Source organism: Loa loa, assembly GCF_000183805.2.
Source record: "Loa loa unplaced genomic scaffold supercont3.82, whole genome shotgun sequence".
Taxonomy (NCBI): Eukaryota; Metazoa; Nematoda; class Chromadorea; order Rhabditida; family Onchocercidae; genus Loa; species Loa loa.
Window position 1 is genome coordinate 197,345 of NW_018108262.1, and position 16,087 is coordinate 213,431.

The 16,087-nt window shown below is 31.8% G+C and overlaps 4 protein-coding genes across 4 annotated transcripts; 2 read left to right on the forward strand and 2 right to left on the reverse strand.

Moving 5' to 3' along the window:
* Nucleotides 1–5: 5 nt before the first annotated feature.
* Nucleotides 6–182, forward strand: LOAG_17494 (hypothetical protein; the record flags this gene model as incomplete). The annotated part of the gene is made up of 1 exon (XM_020450156.1): nt 6–182. The coding sequence occupies one exon, from the start codon at nt 6–8 to the stop codon at nt 180–182; it is 177 nt and encodes a 58-aa protein (XP_020306222.1).
* Nucleotides 183–4,323: 4,141 nt separating this feature from the next.
* On the reverse strand, nt 4,324–5,382 carry LOAG_06960 (hypothetical protein; the record flags this gene model as incomplete). The annotated part of the gene is made up of 4 exons (XM_003142497.1): nt 4,324–4,389; nt 4,864–5,055; nt 5,175–5,259; nt 5,336–5,382. The coding sequence occupies 4 exons, from the start codon at nt 5,380–5,382 to the stop codon at nt 4,324–4,326; spliced, it is 390 nt and encodes a 129-aa protein (XP_003142545.1).
* Nucleotides 5,383–8,356: 2,974 nt separating this feature from the next.
* LOAG_06961 (hypothetical protein) lies at nt 8,357–9,104 on the reverse strand (the record flags this gene model as incomplete). Its single annotated transcript, XM_003142498.1, has 3 exons — nt 8,357–8,608; nt 8,745–8,924; nt 9,045–9,104. 3 exons carry the CDS (start codon nt 9,102–9,104, stop codon nt 8,357–8,359), a joined length of 492 nt encoding a protein of 163 aa, XP_003142546.1.
* Nucleotides 9,105–10,632: 1,528 nt separating this feature from the next.
* On the forward strand, nt 10,633–11,558 carry LOAG_06963 (hypothetical protein; the record flags this gene model as incomplete). The annotated part of the gene is made up of 2 exons (XM_003142499.1): nt 10,633–10,651; nt 11,353–11,558. 2 exons carry the CDS (start codon nt 10,633–10,635, stop codon nt 11,556–11,558), a joined length of 225 nt encoding a protein of 74 aa, XP_003142547.1.
* Nucleotides 11,559–16,087: the final 4,529 nt, after the last annotated feature.

A 16,087-nucleotide genomic window follows, 5' to 3' on the forward strand; every position in this document is an offset into this window, starting at 1 on the left:
TGATGATGATGATGATGATGATGATAATGATGATGATGATGATGATGATGATAATGATGATGATGATAATGATTATGGTGATGATGATGATGATGATGATGATGATAATGATGATGATGATAATGATGATGATTGATAATGATGATGATGATGATGATGAAAATGGTATGGATAATAAATAGTAATGTAGAGGAGATTAAATGAGTTGGATAAAAGAGGTTGATGTGTTTTGGCCTCGATGACTTACATTTAAATTTAAAATTTAATCGTTCCTTGGTAGCTTTAAAAATTTTTTCCAATCTTTCTTATTTTCAATGCAATAAAAAGGGGAATGAATTCGAGGGACAATAAATTAAATGCGATAAAATATCTCATTTTTAAAAAAAGTATTTTTCAAAAGTTAGCGTATCATTTCAAATCTTTATAGAATATTTTTTGAAAAAAAAAGATTGTCTTTGAATTAATTACTTTTTATTGCATTAAAAATATGGAAGATAGAGAAAAATTTTTTGTTAAAAGCCTATTCTTAATAAATAAATTAAATTTTTTAACAAAATTGAAACGGTATTTTGATATTCTATTCTTGAAATTATATTATGGATACAATGGATGATACTATTATAACTATTACTGATAGACTTGTTTTATAAATTAGTAAATAGCATAAAACAATGTAGTAATACTGACTTAAATTTAAAAATAAAAGAAAAAATGTTATAGGTTTCAGAATAGTAAATTAAAAAATATGCGGTAATTATTTTTTACCAATGAACCAGTCTTTCATCAATTCCCTTTTCTCACCTGTATGTCTAAAGCTATTCTAGTTTTAGGGGAAAAAAAATGACTTTCAAGCAAACTTTCTGAAGAATTAAAAAAAAAGAAAAAGCTTTTCCATTAATTATGACAGGAACAAACAAAACGTCCAAAATTTTGAAATTGTAAAATTTCTGAGAAGAGTCGAGAATTTTTTTTGCATCAAGATATGAATTAAAAGTAATCAATGAACTATTCAAATGAATTTTTTTTAAAAAAAAAATCATTCGATAATCCAACAACTACAGTTAAATTTCGATGAATAGAATTATAATGAATTGGTATTGTTGAAATGAATGTAAACTTAAATTTAATTTCAATTACTCAATAAACGATGAAAAACTTGTTTGAAACGACGAAATTATTGAAATTGGATTTCCTCATAAAAATTATGTTCTAATCAATCGAATGATGCAGATGTGTTCATTAGAGAAAACTTGAAGAGAAAGGATAAGGGAAGCGATAAAAAGGGAATGAAATAGAAATTGTCAAATTTCTTCGTAATATATTTTTAATCTAATTTTGCCAATTATTTTAAAGATTGTAATAATACTTTTATCTATAAAATGCAATATTGTTTGCTATCAGTAAATTGTTCGAAAAAGGCTCGACAGAATGAATTTTATAATGGTTTAATAACAGTTAATAACTTAGCTCAACTTTTTAACCTATTTACAACAATTTTGAAATTAAACTTAAACACAAATGCTTGTGAACCATTTCAGTCTGTAATTAAAAAGACGATTTTCATTGTTTGCTATGAAAAACTTCGAATCTCAAGATAATTAGAAAGAAGATTTAGATCAGAAATCTAATTGAAAGTAAGGATTCTTTTTGGAAAAATTAATTGAACTTGATACTTTCAATCTAATTTGTTAATTATTTTTGAGATTGCAATAACACATTTATTCATCAAGTAATTTTTCCAAAAGAACAATAATATTGTTCACTATCAATAAACTGTCTAAAAAGGACTGACTGGACAACTTCATAGAATTAATAACAGTTTTAAAATTATTGGAGTAGGAAAAGAATTATTTATGAAAATATTTTAATTTGTTACAATTCGTTTTAATATCATTGTTTAGAATTTTTAGTTTTTGCTTGAATTCTTAGAAACTCTTACTTCTAAACAATCATCTAAGCAATGAAGTTCATTTATTTGTATTTTTAACCAACAAAGCTTATTTTTATTTTCAAACAGTAAAATCTATTTCTTTCTACTTCTGAATAACAAAATTTATTTATTTTTGCTTGTAAGCAACAAAATTTATTTATTCCTAATAAATTCTTTTCTCATTGTACAAATATTTGTTCATTTAATGTTAATTTAAAAGAAAATTTGGTTTTTTTTTTAAAAAAAATAAATTTCAGAATTTATGAAAGGAAAGTGCGAAACGCTGATATTCTATCGAATTTTTTTTTTACTTTTCAATTATTGTGACCTTCATAATACTAGTAATTGCCAGTAAAAAAAGAATCATAATATTTTGGGGAAAAAAATTTAAAAATGAGAAATTGGTCCTTAAAATTAATATCACTAAAAATGTTAATGATATTATACTAAAAATATTGATATCTGACTAATATTATATTATCAATATTAGACCTGCGATGAAACTATTAGGCATTTCAAATGTCGTTTTAAAATTTTCCAACTATTTGCAAGCTTTATATTGGAAAATAAATCCTACAAAATACTGCGAAATTATCAAGTTATCATTTAATTAAAACAAGAGCCTAAGATTGAAACTTGAAGTTTTCGAAATATTGGTAATATAATGTTAACCAAAAAAAAGGAACATGAGGAAAAAAGGCTGTTACTTAATTTTATAATATATGAATAACAAAGAATTAACAGAAAAAATTTTAGACAATTTGATGATAAATTTGTGATATAAGATGGGAAAAGCAGATAATCAATGTTGGATGGAAAAACAAATTATCAAAAGTGATCAGTAACAATTACGGAAAATGATCTCTTGCAATTGATGATAAAAAGTACCAAAGAAGTATGATATGATTTTCGATGGAAATAATTATTAAGTCATTTATTAGAGGAATGCTTACAATACCTCAATATTTATGTGATTATGGATTGTAAATTAAATTTCGAAAACTTCAAGTTTCAATCTTAGGCTCTTGTTTTAATTAAATGATAACTTGATAATTTCGCAGTACTATGTAGAATTTATTTTCCAATATAAAGCTTGCAAATAGTTGGAAAATTTTAAAACGACATTTGAAATGCCTAATAGTTTCATCGCAGGTCTAATATTGATAATATAATATTAGTCAGAAATTGATGTATTTTCTATGATTTTTTATCTCATTCTTTTTTTTTTCACCTGCAAGTAAATTTGAAATTTTCAACAATGAACAAATTGCAGTAATAAATATTTGTTGAATTTACGATAATGCGATAAAATGATTGTGTATGCTAGCAGTCTAATTGCAATGCTATTCTAATTAAGGTGCCGGTTAAAACAATGCCATTGAACATGATATTACGTGATAATTTATTAAACATATTTTTTTGAAACGATTTTACAATTCATCTAAGCTATTAGAACATTACAAGGTTAATAAAAAAGTGTTGAAAAAAGATAAACACTTCGTAATTTGTTTACTTGTAATATTTAATATCCTTTCCTGCAAATACAATACTTTAATACTTTATAAAAAATTAAAAGAGAAATCATTTCAAAATCGATCCTATCTACAAAATTTTCTTCTAGCCCTGATAAATTAATTTGTAAAATTCCGACATCTAGAGTTACAGGGAATGTAACAAGCTTAAAGAAATCTTTCATAAACATATAAAATGAATTTAAAAAAGGTTAGCTTTTTTAATTTCTCCTTTGCACCTTTTTACACCTTTAATTTGTTTTTTTACAGTATACACCCTTATTCAATTAGAACAGGTGGAAAAAAGTGATGCAAATATACTCTTCAAAGGTTACTTTTTGAATATTCTGTCGGCAAAAGTAAATAAATGTTATAAAGTGCTTTTAATTAGAATTTGGAATATTTCTCAGATAAATGATTTATTGCATATAATCTATGAAATAAAGAATTCAATATCTAAAGTGATGATTCATTTCTAAATACAACTTTTTCATATTTTTAACTAATCCTAATTCCAATATTTGAATGTATCAGGCTACCATTGGTTGAACGTTTAACCGCGAATTCGTTCGAATAAGGAAAAGTGCTTGTTGAGAAGGATGGAACCAGGAGAACAAAGTGGATGCATATTTCTTGATGAAAGTTCAACAAATTAGTGATTGTTGAAGAAGTTACAACTTTCTATGTGTTCCTTCCAACGACCCATTTTTTAACTTATTGATTGAACCATTTATTAAATCAATTTTAATTGAAGAAAATGGCATTTTAGAGTGATGAACATCATCGAATCGTGTCAATCAGCAGTTGCATTTGGCTGTATAAAGAAAATGAAAAAAAAAGAAATAACCGATATGTGTGTAATTGGTGCATAGTTCCAAGGTTTTATTCTGCTTTTAACACGCGCTGTCCTACACATTTAGCCTTTTTAGTACGAAGTTTTAAGAAATTCTGAAGATGCGAATTCAAAATTATTATATATCAAGAAAATTGTTGCTTTTTAATTCCTTATTTATCACAACATTTCAACAATTCAGTGATTGGTTCGAAATTAGCCAATTACTACTATAATCATTTATTTTCGGCTTTTCGTTTCAATCCATAAATTATCGATTAATATAAATACTATAAACCATGACGGAGCCGTGAATGACTTTGATGACGATAACTTGCGCTCGAATAGACTTTCAATATATTTTTAGCATTGATTCAATTCACAATCTATTTATTAGCTTGACATAGAATAGAATGTTAAACAAAGTTTTGCATAATTTTTAAAATTTAAAATCTGCACAATGATACAAAGATATTTGGAGAAAATGGAACAATTATCCATAATAAAAGGGCGGTAACGGTAATATGGATAAGAACTATATAGAGAAAAATATGGGAAGCCTCCATCAATGATCTTAGAAATAAACTCACAAAAATAGTTTCAAGCATGTTTAACCCCAAGTACATTTTACCACGCTTTTGAAATAATTTCTTAAAGAGAAATCCAAGTGCTTGTGGCCTGAGCCGTAAAGGAGCTTGAGTAGATTGTCTTGGTCGACTTCTTTTCCGACCACTTCCACCATCACTGAATCTCTGTATTGCGTTACCATTATTGTTCAGTGACTTAAATTTAAAATAAGTTTTTACTGCGAAAGTTGCTGTTTAAATGAATACTAATGTTTAATGTGTTGTACAGTTGTGACACTTCAAGATATGAAACTAACACGAAGTAGGAAACTTACGTTACCGCCTGCAAAATTGCGATTGAACGATCCAATGGTTCGGACAAAGACTTGTGCATCCGTTTTAACAACTGATAATATTATACTGGAAGTGGAAAAAAAACATTAGCAGATATGTAAATAGAATGAATGATGTGATGACAACAAACACTTTAACTTACATTATCGTTAAAGTAATCAAACATTTGGTGACAACAAATGACAGCATAATAAGGAATCCAAAATTCCTGCAAATATGATTGGTGGTGTACAATTTGTATTATTACATTAAGGCTTACGTCTTCATTTCGTTTTAGTTGATGGAAATATTTGTTGATATCGGAAGATGAGTCTGTTCAATTGAGGTTCTGATGCCATAAATGAATTTGAAGCGGTTATTCTTGCCAAGATCACAATTGACCGCAAGTTATCAGATTAGTTGTTAAGCAGAAAAGATATTAGTTTCTAAAAGATGATGATTGTTGCGGCAAAGCCGAAAAAATGTTATGAGTTGTTTTAATTAAAATTCAGAATATTTCTAAGGTAAATGACTTGTTAAGCAAAATTAATAAAATTCATACTTCGATACCTAAAGTAATGAACCATTTATTCAAATCCAGTTCTTCCAATTTTTTAACCAGTTTTAAACCAGGACAAAGCCCTTTGTTGTAAACTTTTTTCAATCTGTTAATCAAGCTTACACGCAATTGTCGGAATGTTGTAAAGAACTTGTATGTAAATGTCAAAATTTTTTAAAGAACTTCTAGTTTGGCAGTTAAGTCAATTTGTCTGAGAAAATGTTAAACTACTCCCACTATAAAAGAAGCTAAGATCAATTATCCTGACGATTAGTTACCAAATCTAAAAATTTCGAGCAGTTATTAAATCCGATACTCCAGCAGTCATTCAATCTAATAGATCCAGCAGTTTCGCAATCGACAGCTCGCTGAGTTATTCAATATTACAGCTCGCATAAACACTCAAGGATAGTCAGGCACTTAACCACAACAACAGTTCAATAGCAGAAAAGAGGTAATACAACAGTTTCAATAGCATGAGCGACAAGACCGTCGATATCCTTTAATACTTATTGTGTCATTTCGTTCCTATTGTTGTTTCGTACGATATTGTACCATATCGCATAAAACTAATGAAGGTTATTATTAATACAGTGGAATTACAACAACCATCTTTCCCCGACATATGCAAACGTTGAAAAAGAAACTATAGGTCAAATGTTCCATTTTTTCGCATTTTTTATATCTTTTTTAAAATGCTTCTCCTAAGCTTTTATACAAATCGCATAGCGTGCCAACTTGTCCTTCATTTCTTTTCTTTTTTCTTTTTTTTTCTTGATATAGTTTAATGAGTTTTATTAAGGTGGAAAATTTTTGTATTCTGGGAAATATCTTGCGCAATGTGACATAGAGTTGCAAATTTTTCTTTATTCACACCTCAAATTGCGTAGTTAGGCCATTTAATAAATGAGACAATATTAGCGTAGCATAATCATTAAGAATTATAAAATACAAATTAACACATGAAGCCAATTCCAAAAACGTAGCCACAAGATGAATTTCGTAGACACCAATCTGGAGAATAAATGGAATGAAGAATACTCTCTTGCTGTATGCAGGGTTTGCATGTATATTCTTTTCAAGGACTGATTTTACGATTGCAAGATGAGTACATTAATGTAGGACTCTAGTGCATTACTAAACAATGAACACATAAACCATTCTATACAATGATAACATCTTATGTCGTGAAAATGAAATTACTAATGTTGAAAAAACCGAGAAAATTTATAATATGTTAAAACAATAAAGGTATTTGTTGCAGTATTTTCCAAATAAACGATTTATCATATTATATATATATATATATATATAACGTTTTTCTCACACCTAAAAATGACGAGTCAGTTATCTAATCTTCAAATAAATTTTTCTTTTTTGTTTTTTTTTCTGATATCGAGATTTGCATACATTCAGCAATTAATTTGTGAACGCTTTATCCTATGTACAAATTTTAGATACAGCTCTGAGGAAGCTGTACATCTGACAAAAAAATTTCCATGCAATTTCCTCTTCATATATATTAAAAAAAAAAAACTAATCTTGTATGTAAATTTCTCTTGCAGCTATGAGAATACTGTCAGTTTTGTGGAGATTTTATAGGCAGCTATTCTTCTTCTCAAAATTAATTAAGATTTGATAATAACAGGTACTGTTCACTCAGCTCTACATGCGCTTATATCCCTGCAAAGGAATCATTGCAATTTCACTTAAATCACCGATCCAGGTTGTTATTCTGCTCTTTTCTATTTTACCTCCCAATAATTCATTCCAGTCTATTCCTCGTAACGATTGTATCTCATTCGCATTAATTCCTACTTAATTAGTAAATACTATCTGTCTTAGGAAACCCGAGGGAAAATTGTATCAAGCATTGACTGGATTACAGACTCATGAAAAATATAAAACGTTTCCCCATGCTCTCTGTGCAATACTCTTTGCCTTGGCAACTAAATCATACAAATCCTTTTTGTCTTATGTTTAAATTTTTGTATGCCCTCTGAATGTTATCGTAAGCCCAACCTACTCATGGGCAATATAGAAGCTCCGATAACGGATTCTTGAGGTTCAGAAGAAAAATTTCTTTGTCGGCGCTATATCAGCCCAACATCTGTCTCCCTTAACTCAACTATTTATCATTCCTATTCAAATTCACTGTAATACTAACCAATTGCATCCTCTAATTTTTATTATGTAATACTATTGTATTATATTGGTTTCTATAATTTTACTATACGATTTATCGCATCAACAAAAAACAAAACTTTCCCAACAATTTGGTGCCACGACATAATATCTCATTTAAACTCTCCGATCCCTTCACGCATGCTGAAGCATCATAAACAATTCTCAATTTAGTTGTATCTTTATCGGGAATCAGCACGTTATGGTGAGGCACATAATATGTAACACCGGCCTAGTCTATATGAGGTTCTACTCTCTCTAAATTATGTCCGAGCACAACTGATCCTGAATCATTTCATGATATTGTTCGATTCTAGTTGACGAAACTGAAGTACAACCAAATTTTTTAGTCGGCCATAACAATTTTCACTTAATTTAGCTGCGGATTCTTTCAAATGGCCATCGTACTTGATATTTTCCATTTATTTTGATTATATTTTTTTAAAATTGTTCCAGCGTTCGTTCGTTATCATGATCGTAAGGTTGTTCATGTATTCCTATGCATTCCAGTTTCCAGAATTGATCCATATCTGGAACACGGCGTACACTAGTAATACACTTAAGTTTAACTGTATTATGAGTAATTCGACCGGTTTCTTCGATATATCCACTTCTGCAAATCATGAGACCCAATTTTGTCTGAAGCAGGGAAATCCTGAATTCATTTGTTGAATCTTCTCCAGTTGTATAAATCTGAAGTAGTTGGCTCCAATCAGTATATCTGGTCTCCTCCGGTAGAAAATTAGGCCTACTAATTGGCCATTCTCATCCATAGCAGATGGTATATCCACTACTTGAAGTTCACCTGTTAAAAGTCGACCACATTTACTCCACAAAATATTGTCTCTTTATTCTCACTTCTTATTCCAATTAGTGTCTTCATTGTAGGGAGTACCGTGTGATATCTGGTGTCGAACGTCGAAGCTTCTTCACCTTCAGTTACCGAATCTGAAACACCCCTTTCGTCATCGACCATTTGAGTGTATTTTTCTTCGTTTTTTTGAAGTAACTATCGTACTGATATGATCCAACCATTTCGTATTGACTGATTCCAAATAACCAATGTGTATTTCGAAGCGCCGTAGTTTTTCTTCGATTATTGCTTTTTTTTTTTTTTTTTGCTTCATACTGTTGACGTTATTCGTCCAACGGCAGCTCCTGATTCGGTGTCGACAAATCCGGGTTTCATACTTCATCCAAGGGTTTAATTAATTTTGTTATTGCTAGTTGCGCGTTTTTGATTTTAAGCTCGTCGTTATGGTCCCGGCCGTGGCACCAAATTGTCGGGAAAGTTTCGTTGTTATTTATTGTTGATGCGATAAGTCGCGAGGGGAAGTTTTATTGAATAGTAAAATTATAGCAACCAATGTAATACAATAGTGTAAGGTAATAGAAAAATAAAGATTGTAATAGTTGGGTAGTACAGTGAATTTGAATAGAAATGGTGAATAGTCGAGTTAAGGGAGATAGATGTTGCGCTGATATAGCGCCGACAAAGAAATTTTTCTTCGGAACCTCAAGAATCCGTTATCGGTGCTTCTATATTGCCCATGAGCAGGTTGGGCTTACGATAACATACAGAGGGCATACAAAGATTTTAAACATAAGACAAAGAGCATTGTATAATTTAGCTACCAAATGTATATAAGCTCAAGACAACACTGCATAATTTAGCTCCCAAACGTACACAAGCTCAACATAAGACAAAGAGGATTGCATAATTTAACTACCAAATGTACACAAGCTCAACATCAGACAAAAGGCATTGCTGGAAGATTTGAAGCTTACATAACTAACTTATCACTTTAGATGTGGGAAAACGGTTTTTTCGTGTAGTGCGGTACGTCTTTTATCCCGTAAGTGCTCAATACAACAAATTCTTTAGCTGCTTCAGCACATCACAACTTCCTTTGGGTTTCCCGATAATTCGTATTCCTGGGATTCTGCTACATGAAAAGATTAGATTTTCACCCATTTCATACGAAAATACTCATAATTCGATCTTAACAAAACAGTTCCTCCTAACGCAAGAAACTAGCTTTCTTTCAATAAAGAAAGCAAGGAATTCGAGTTTTATTTGTGCAAAGAAAGACAACTAAATTTTTCTCAACAAAATTGGTGCCACGAGCGGGAATGTCCACAATAATAATTGCACGCCTTACCGGTTAAAGAAAAATTCGACTCCTCAATGCAACTGTCCAAGGAAGAAATGCAACACCGGTACGAGGCAAGAAGCAACCTATCGAAAAAATAAAACTCCTCAAACTGTATTACTGTTTGGTAACAACGAATAATGACGAATGGATGGAATACTTTCACAAATGTGTTGCTTAAGGAAGAAGTAAAGCACGAGGAAATAACCGCTGGGATACAGAATATCTGTATAAAAAACTGAATTATTTGATCTCTCGCCTCAAGGGAAATAGCGATGAGAGACTATGATGTTACTCTAGAAAATTACGATATAATAAAGAATATATTATTGGAAAAATATAGGAATCCGTTTTAAAATAATCAAATCCTTCACAATGAAGTTTACTCTACCAAGAAAAATGATAGAAAATTGATAGAGAGTGGATAATAACTATCGAGACTATGGAAACAGTACTTCGGCAACTGGAAGCGTCTCGAACAGAAAATTTCGAACACTCCAGCATAGCAACAGCGATTGAAAATGGACTAATACGTTGGATATAAGAAAAATGTTTATCAGCAACATGGAGAAGACCCGTGTTGGTTAGTCATGAAATTAAATGAACTTTTCAGAAAATTGATCAATGGAAATGATTAAATGTAAAAAATTAATTTTCTATTATGAAGATTGAAAGGGGTCAAAATTAAAAGGAGTCAGACCCTAATCGAAAACAAATGGATTCGCCATATAAAACATTAGCTTTAGTGGTCATTAACCAGCCGAAGCCGAATCATACCGAACGAATTTCCAAATCTTGTATGAAGACCGAGAAGCACTTGCATTTTCTGTAATAATGATCATTGGGAAAGTGAATGCTATTTCTATCCAACTATCAAAGGATGAATGGAACACTTAAAAAAAATCTTTATCGTTACATGTAGGAGGTAAGAGAGGTCAATACAGTGAACTGTAAAACCAAATTATGATGCTTTTATTGTGGAAAATCACGTAATACATTCTTGTGTAAGGATGCATCATCGAATATATCAAGAAAGCTTGCTGATAGTAGGCAAATACATTATCCCTCGTAATTCAAAAATTGTAAATGAAGCGGATGATAACAGTTTGTAAACAAACTCGATAATGACTAAAGCGAATTAAGTTTTACTTTAATGCAGAAAATATAAGGGTGTTCAACCCAGAAATGCCTATTCTCCAAGGATAAGCTCTAGCATTTTTTGACATTGGTTAACAATTACCATTCATATCGGAAGTACTGGAAATTGGCTGAAAGTAGCTGAAGTTGAGGGACCAGAACTCAAAATAGCTTCATTCAGCTTCAAAATACCCATTTTGCGTTTGTCATCTAAGATACAAATTAGAGTATTAACCAGAGAAGAAACTATCATAATCGAAACCAATGTAATAGATCATCTTACGAACGAGTTACAAATAATCGAACTATCAACTATGAATGCGAATAATGATTTCCACGGTTTGAAGGGATAACGGCAACAACCTGACATACTTATTTGCTAATATCTTATTAGAGCTACTTATTAGAGCGATTACTTCAAATTTATTCGATTGGAAGGAATTCAACAACTGAGTTCAGGTTCCCCTTTGCTTCAGTCGCAAATTGGATCTATATTAGTTGGAAGTAGAGAATATAAACAAACTACTAATATTGAACAATTCACGAGCAATAATCTAATATGTGTGGCCAATGTAACTTGTAAACCAGATATAGATCAATTCTGGTGATTGGAATTCATCGAAATTAATGTGTATTACCAAATCCTCATGATAACGAGCAAGCATTGGAATAATTTTAAAAAAAAGTATCACTAAACACAAAGAAAGATATCAGGTTCGTTGAGCATGGAAGGAATTGAATGTCAAATGAAGTGATAACTTTGGATTGTGCTTTGAACGTTTGAAAATGTTGGTTAGAAGACTCCAACAAAATGAACAACGACTTCGGCAGTATGATGAGATGATAAAGGATCAATGCACTCTAATATAATTGAAGAAGTACAACTCAATATGGACTAGGTTAATATAATTCATTGTTTATTTCACCAGGAATTAGTAACTCCCACCAAAAGTATAACCAAATTAAGAATTGTACATGATGCTTTGGCTCACCTCAAATGAGCTGAGAGTTTAAATAATGTGTTATATCGAGGCCCAATATCACTTCCAGACTTGGTTGGAATACTACTTCGTTTTAGATTAATGAAAAAGGTAATAACAGCAAATATAAAAAAGGCTTTCTTACAACTGGAGTTACACTTCGAAGGAAAAAATTACATTCGATCTCTCTGGCTGAAGAATATCAAAGTGAGGTATCCAAACAAAATCTGAAATGCTACCGATTTCGAACAGTTTCCTTTAGAATAACATCATCTCCCTTTTTACTATTTGTTGCACTCGATTATCACCTGGAGAATACAGGGAGTGATTTAGATAAGAAAAAATCTTCATGTCGATAGTGCCATCATATCTGAGGAGGAATCATCAGAAGCTTTACAAAAGTATGTGGAAGTGAAGTCCATATTCAACGGAGCTTCGATGAATATACGAGAATTTCCATCCAGTGACAAAGGATTTGACATAGTAATACCGACCACGATAGAGCACAATTAGACCAAAGAAAATTCCTTGGCATTAAATGGATGAACAATCGGGGCACTATCTAAGTAGTTCTACGACCAAGGTCCGAAAATGAAACAACAAAAAAAATAGTCTTACAATTCTTGGCCTCCCAATATAACCCACTGGGATTTCTGGTCTCTGCCATTATAAGAATCAAATTATCCCTTCAGCATTTATGGCGAAACGAAACACATGGGATCAAGTGATAAATGATGACGATAAAAAACAATGGGAATCTCGTACGTGAGTGGCCAACGAATTTGGAAGAATTACCAAAGTTTGTAGCTATTCATCGAAGTATCTGGAATTTCATGTTTTCGCGGATACTTCAAGTGTAGCATATTCAGCGGCAATATATGCAGTATTTCCTAAAGCGTTTAAATCAACCCTAAAACGTTTAAATCACCGTTAAATCTTGATATTTGCTATAGGAATTGCTTGCCATATTTATAGGAGTCCGGACAACTCAATCTGTTATAAAACAATTGGATATGGAAGACTGTAAGGCATCCTTATGGTCATTCCAAATATGCTCTATATTGGGTAGCAAACTATTCGAAATTACTCTCAAAAATTATACAAAATCAAGTCAGAGAAGTTAGAAAAGCATATTTTTTATTACGCTACATTCTACATTCAAATTTGTAAATACACACTGAGATATCTGGAATTTCATGTTTTCACGGATGTTTCAAGTGTAACATATTCGGCGGCAAACGTTTAAATCACAACCGCTTTTAATATTTGCTAAATCTAGGATTATCCCGACAAACTATACCTCGGCTGGAATTGTTCGCCATACTTATAGGAGTCGAGCAACTCAATTTGTTATGAAACAACTGGATATCGCAGATGTAGCTACAAAGGGACTACAAACTCGGTAGATGTAGCTACAAAGGGACTCTCTCCTAAACAACTGAGAAGCTTCAAATCATAGTGAATGGTTAAAAGATGAAAAAATTAATTGGCCATGATTTACGAAAAACAGTGAAGTCGAAGAAACAGTTGTAAATGAAGTCATTGATGTCTCTCAGATTAAGGAATTTCCGACTTTCCAACTTATACAAAGTATCCGCTTTAGTACTTGGATAGGGATACTGAGAACAACCATCTAGACTCTCAAGTTTATAAAGTTCATATCTGAAAGGGAAATATCTTGGCTATTACCACTGTCTGAAGGATCTCAAATTACAATCGACGATTATAAAATGGGTGAGTGGGTGCTAATGAAACAAACGCAGTCGGTTGATATTATTGAAGAGAAAATAAACAAGTGGAATTTATATTATGATCAACCAAAAACTTAGGAAGAGCCAAAGGTCGATTGGAAAATTCAGAAATGGAAGATGATAGTGAGTATCCAACTCATCTACTTAAAGACCATCCTACAACAGAGCTTCTTATCCAACAAGAACATGAGGAATTATATCACACAGGAATTGCCCATCGTTATCAGAAATGAGGCGTAGATTTTGGATTCCAAAAGAAGAGAAATTAAAAGAGCTTTAAATCAATGCATGTGTCGGGAAACCCAAAGGAAGTCGTAATGTGTTCAAGTAACCAAAGAATTTGTTGTATTAAGCATTTACGGGATAACAAACTTATTACGCAAAAAATATAAAACGTTTTCCCATATTTGAAGTGTCTTCAGATGAGTTAGTTAACTAAGCTTCAAATCTTCCAACAATGCCCTCTGTCTTGCGGTTGTGTACATTTGATAGTTAAATTATACAATGCTCTTTGTCTTGTGTTTAAATCTTGCATACCTCTGTATGTTATCGTAAGGCCAATCTACTCATGGCCAATATAAATGCTGCGATAACGGATTCTCGAGGTCCAGAAGAAAAATTTCTCTATCGAGGCTATATCAGCGCCACATCTATCTCCCTTAATTTGACTACTTACCATTCCTATTCTGATTCACTGTACTACTAACTATTGCATCCTCCATTATTTATTACCTAATACTATTATTGTATTATATTGGTTACTATAATTCTACTATTCAATAAATTTTCCTCTCGCGACTCATCGCATCCACAACAAAAAATAACAAAACCTTCAAACAAATTGGATTAGACTGTCCAGGTCCTCCCTTTGTCAAAATTGATACTGACGTTATCAAAACATGGATCGCTCTTTTTACCTGCTTTACTAACCAGAACAGTACATCCGGAAATGGTTGAGAACTTATCCGCCGAAAGCTTTATGCATCTACTAAGGAGATTTGTAGCTCGACGTGGATACTCTAAATTGGTTTTGGGCGACTACGCCGATCAATTTCAATTAGTGTTCAAGACCATTGTGCAAAGGGATTCGGATTTCTTGGCAAGAAAAAGGATAATATGGATGAATATAATACCTAAAGCTCTGTAGGCAGTAGTTGTTTATGAAAGAATAGTTAACCTCATAATAAAGGCCTTCAGGATAGCCACAGGCAAAAACTCCAATGAGAAACAGAGTTAATTGGCCTCATAATGAAGATAAAGGGTATTCTCAATACTCGTCCACTAACATCAACTTTGATGACTATCAAGTAATAATACAATTTCATTTCGCCAAATGCCCAGCTACAAATATCGTCCGATGATAATAATAATCAATACACGCCATATTAAAATCAATACTAAGGACAAGGTCGTCAAGTATTGGAACAATACTCTAAAAACCTTGAACGTGTTCTGGGACTTTTGGAGAAATGAATATCTAGTTAACTTAAGAGAACATGAATTGTACTCATCGAAAAATGTAGAAAGGCGAGTTGTGAGAAACTCGCAACGAAGCCATGCTGTTAAATGAACCTGAAATTCCACGCGGCAGGTGAGAATTAGCAAAGATAAAGAATATAAAGAAGTTTAAGAGAGAAAGAGATGGAGAAATACGAAGTGCTACAATGGAAATGTCAGGAAGGAAATTACTTGACAGATCGATCAATATGCTCTCTCCTTTAGAAATGATTGAAAAAAGTCCAGAAACTTCATCAATAACAGTAAAATCTGAACAATCAAAAAATCCAATCGTCTCATGAACTAGAGGACCTACAAGAAGACGAATTCATTAAGTTACAGAATTTAATCCAATCTTAGGCGGCGTAATTTCATTGCCAATGGTTTCAATGCTAATGTAGCAAGCATCAACGATAAAAACCTGCAGATGGTCGTCTGGTATTCCCTTTAATATCCCAGAGAAGTGGGACTGCAAAAAATCGAAAATTTTATATCAGTGAAAGCAATGGTCTACACTCGAACCCATGTACGAATACCTACTGCGTGAAATAGTAAAAACTGCCAGATAATTTATTTGCCGAGCTCAGTGGTTGGATAATCAAATCTATCCAAATGAAGCGCTTAGTGCGAAAGCGTTTGTCCGGAGGTCGATTT